This window comes from Clupea harengus, chromosome 8 (assembly GCF_900700415.2).
Source record: "Clupea harengus chromosome 8, Ch_v2.0.2, whole genome shotgun sequence".
Lineage (NCBI taxonomy): Eukaryota > Metazoa > Chordata > Actinopteri > Clupeiformes > Clupeidae > Clupea > Clupea harengus.
This window is the reverse complement of record NC_045159.1, coordinates 10,231,031-10,233,893: the sequence shown is the minus strand read 5'-3', so window position 1 is coordinate 10,233,893 and position 2,863 is coordinate 10,231,031. Positions and strand designations below refer to the sequence as shown.

Below are 2,863 nucleotides of genomic sequence, written 5' to 3'. Positions count from 1 at the left end.
AACAAGCTGGACAGTCATTGGTAACTAGTCATTCTGGACAGTCAGGTACACATGTTGTTTTTCACGTATTTGTTTAAAAAATGCAATAAATGAAATCTTATGTGTTAGTATGAATGATGTTGACATTGAAATGAATCACTGAAGTATAATTTCAGATAATTGAGAGCATCATAAGAGTATTAAGTTACTCTGTGTGCAAAAATACAATATGCTTTCACTCAGTCACTTAATCGCCACACGGTGTTTAGTCAACAGGTTTATCAGCCGTGTTCTCAGTTCTTTTGTTGTCAGACAGTAAGTTACAGAGTTGATGAGAGGTGGCACCACTGAAGCCACAATAAGCAAAGCATTTCTTTCAGTCAGGTTAAGTTGCACACCTATTCTAGTGAGCAGCACAGATACTAATTTAGGTGCGAAGTAAGTGGAAACCACAATGATATGTGAAATACAAGTACTAAACATTTTCTTCCTGCTTCCTTTTTCTTTGAGTCTCAGAACAGTGAAGATAATAACAACATATGTCAAGAAAATCAGCGTAAAATGTCCAACCAAAAACCACAGCCACTTGAACACGGTTATAGGAATCTGAAAATAAGGCCCAGGGTCCACACATGCAGCTCTTATCATTGCAGGATAGTCACAAAACACATATCTTATTATGGGTTGACAGTATGGAATGCTCTCTGCTAGTACTGTATCATAAACCATTGATCCCAATCCTATTATCCAGGCAGCCATAATGAGCATGATACAGCGTGTGTTTGTGAGGATGCTGTTGTACCTCAGAGGCAGGCTAATTGCAATCATTCGATCCAAAGCCATCAAGGTTATCGCTAGACAAGAAGTGACATCCCCAAGATGGTAGATAAACATACTAGTGATGCACGAATTGTAGGAAATGGTTTTCATTTCTGCAAGAAGCGCAGCTATCATTGTTATGCAAGAGCTGGTGCTAAACATGATGTCCACAATGGCTAAGTTGCAAATGAATATGTACATTGGTGAGTGCAAACGTCTGTCTGCAACCACTATACTCAGATTTATGCTGCAAAAAAACAGTATGAGAACATAAGCAATAAGGATGATGGAGCCAAGCAGTTTCTGATATGAAAGGTGATCAAAGCCTGTTATGATGAACTCAGACACCCTCACAGCTGTGTTATTTTCTGCTCCCATGTCTGGATGAAGGCATAATGAAGAAATTACATTCAAGGATGCTAAAATGGTATCCTTTCATTTCATCTCACCACCTCTGTCAGAAGCCAGTAAGTCCTCAGTATGGTGTGTGGTTAAGTCTTGAGTTCTCTTAGCCGTTGTGAGTAGTGTTGAGTGTTCTCTTCTGTCTGCAGACCAGACAGTTTGGTGGCTTTTATATCACTTGGCCCACAGGGTTTACCACTGGGATTTGAACCAAGAGGTATTCAATGGTAGCAAAGGTAGCAGCCATAATTGACTCAGTGTTATCCATCAGTTATTATATAAAAACATTGATAAAACCCACAAAAAACAATCCACAAATGTGTACCATGATCCACAAGTATTTAACTTACCACAAACAGGTATTTTTTTTATTTGTGTAAAATCATATCCCCAAAACTAACGTGCAGTTTTTACATGTCAATCCAGTTTAGCACATTTGTGGATCGCTTCCTGTGAATTTGTGGGTCATGTGACTTTCCTTCTATTAATTTGCAGGTTTTTGTCCAATTTGTACCGCAGAAATATCCACAATCCACAAAGGTGTATTTTTTTTTTGTGTTGTGTAAAGTCCTATCCACAAAAATACAGAGTGATTGCAAATATCATAATTTATTCTGTAAAAACGTATTTTAATTTCACATGTTAAGTGATATTTATGCATTTGTAGATGCATTTCTATACGTGAAACAGGTTTTGCTCGTTTGTGGATGGCTTTCTGTTTTATGGGCCACGTCACATCTGTGACTTCCCAGCTATTTATTCCACTGGAGGGATGAAATGGGGTTGGTCAGAGCCTATGTGTGACCATATAAAGTATTTTTGCATATTAATACTCTCATGATGCTCTCACTTATCTGAAATTGTACTTCAAAGATTAATTACAATGTCAACATCATTCACACTAATACACATGTTTTAACTTATTGCATGTTTACATTTCTACTGTCCACTGGCTGCGGTCATTTTTGGACATATCTTACATGGAACTGTCATCTGCCAGAGTTAATAATGCTCAGCCACATACACTAGCAATATGGGAGAATTTGATATCCAAGCTGAAGGATCTACTGTTGATGTAGACATGATTTGTCTGTGACTGACTCAATGCTCTGTTTGGTGGTGTGGGGGGCTGGAGGGGTTGTGTATTTCTATATCTATATAACATGTTTCCTGATGTGTTTGGTTGTATGTCTGTGATATGGAAATAAAAAATGAATGAGAAAAAAAAACTTATTGCATGTTTTAAACAAATATATGCAAACTACATGTGTACCTGACAGAATATATGTACCATATAGACATTCATAAATATTAGTGATAAATAAAGAAACCCAATTCTGTTGGATTTTATTGATTCAAGTATCTAATTAATTTAACTACTGTTTCACTGTCCTACTGTTTATTCAACCGTTGATCTTGCGTCTAGATGGCATTTTAAAATAAAAGCCCATTCCTAAATCATGTATAGGGTAATTTGAGTGAGTAGAATTTCTGTAAAGTTTTCTTTAAACAACAGTACAGGATTAATCACCACTATTCCAAATGTTCTTGTTAATATTCAGAACAGTTCACAGGTTCAAACCAAGGCATGACTTTCTTTTCAACTTATTTTTAATAACATTCTAGTATGGATGAAATGACCATAAAAGTATGATTGTGAGAG

At 36.5% G+C, this 2,863-nt stretch overlaps 1 protein-coding gene across 1 annotated transcript; it reads right to left on the bottom strand.

The window, feature by feature from the left end:
• Positions 1–222: 222 nt before the first annotated feature.
• Positions 223–1,176, bottom strand: LOC105901037 (olfactory receptor 10G4-like). The gene has a single exon (XM_012828429.2). It carries the CDS (start codon positions 1,174–1,176, stop codon positions 223–225), a length of 954 nt encoding a protein of 317 aa, XP_012683883.2.
• Positions 1,177–2,863: the final 1,687 nt, after the last annotated feature.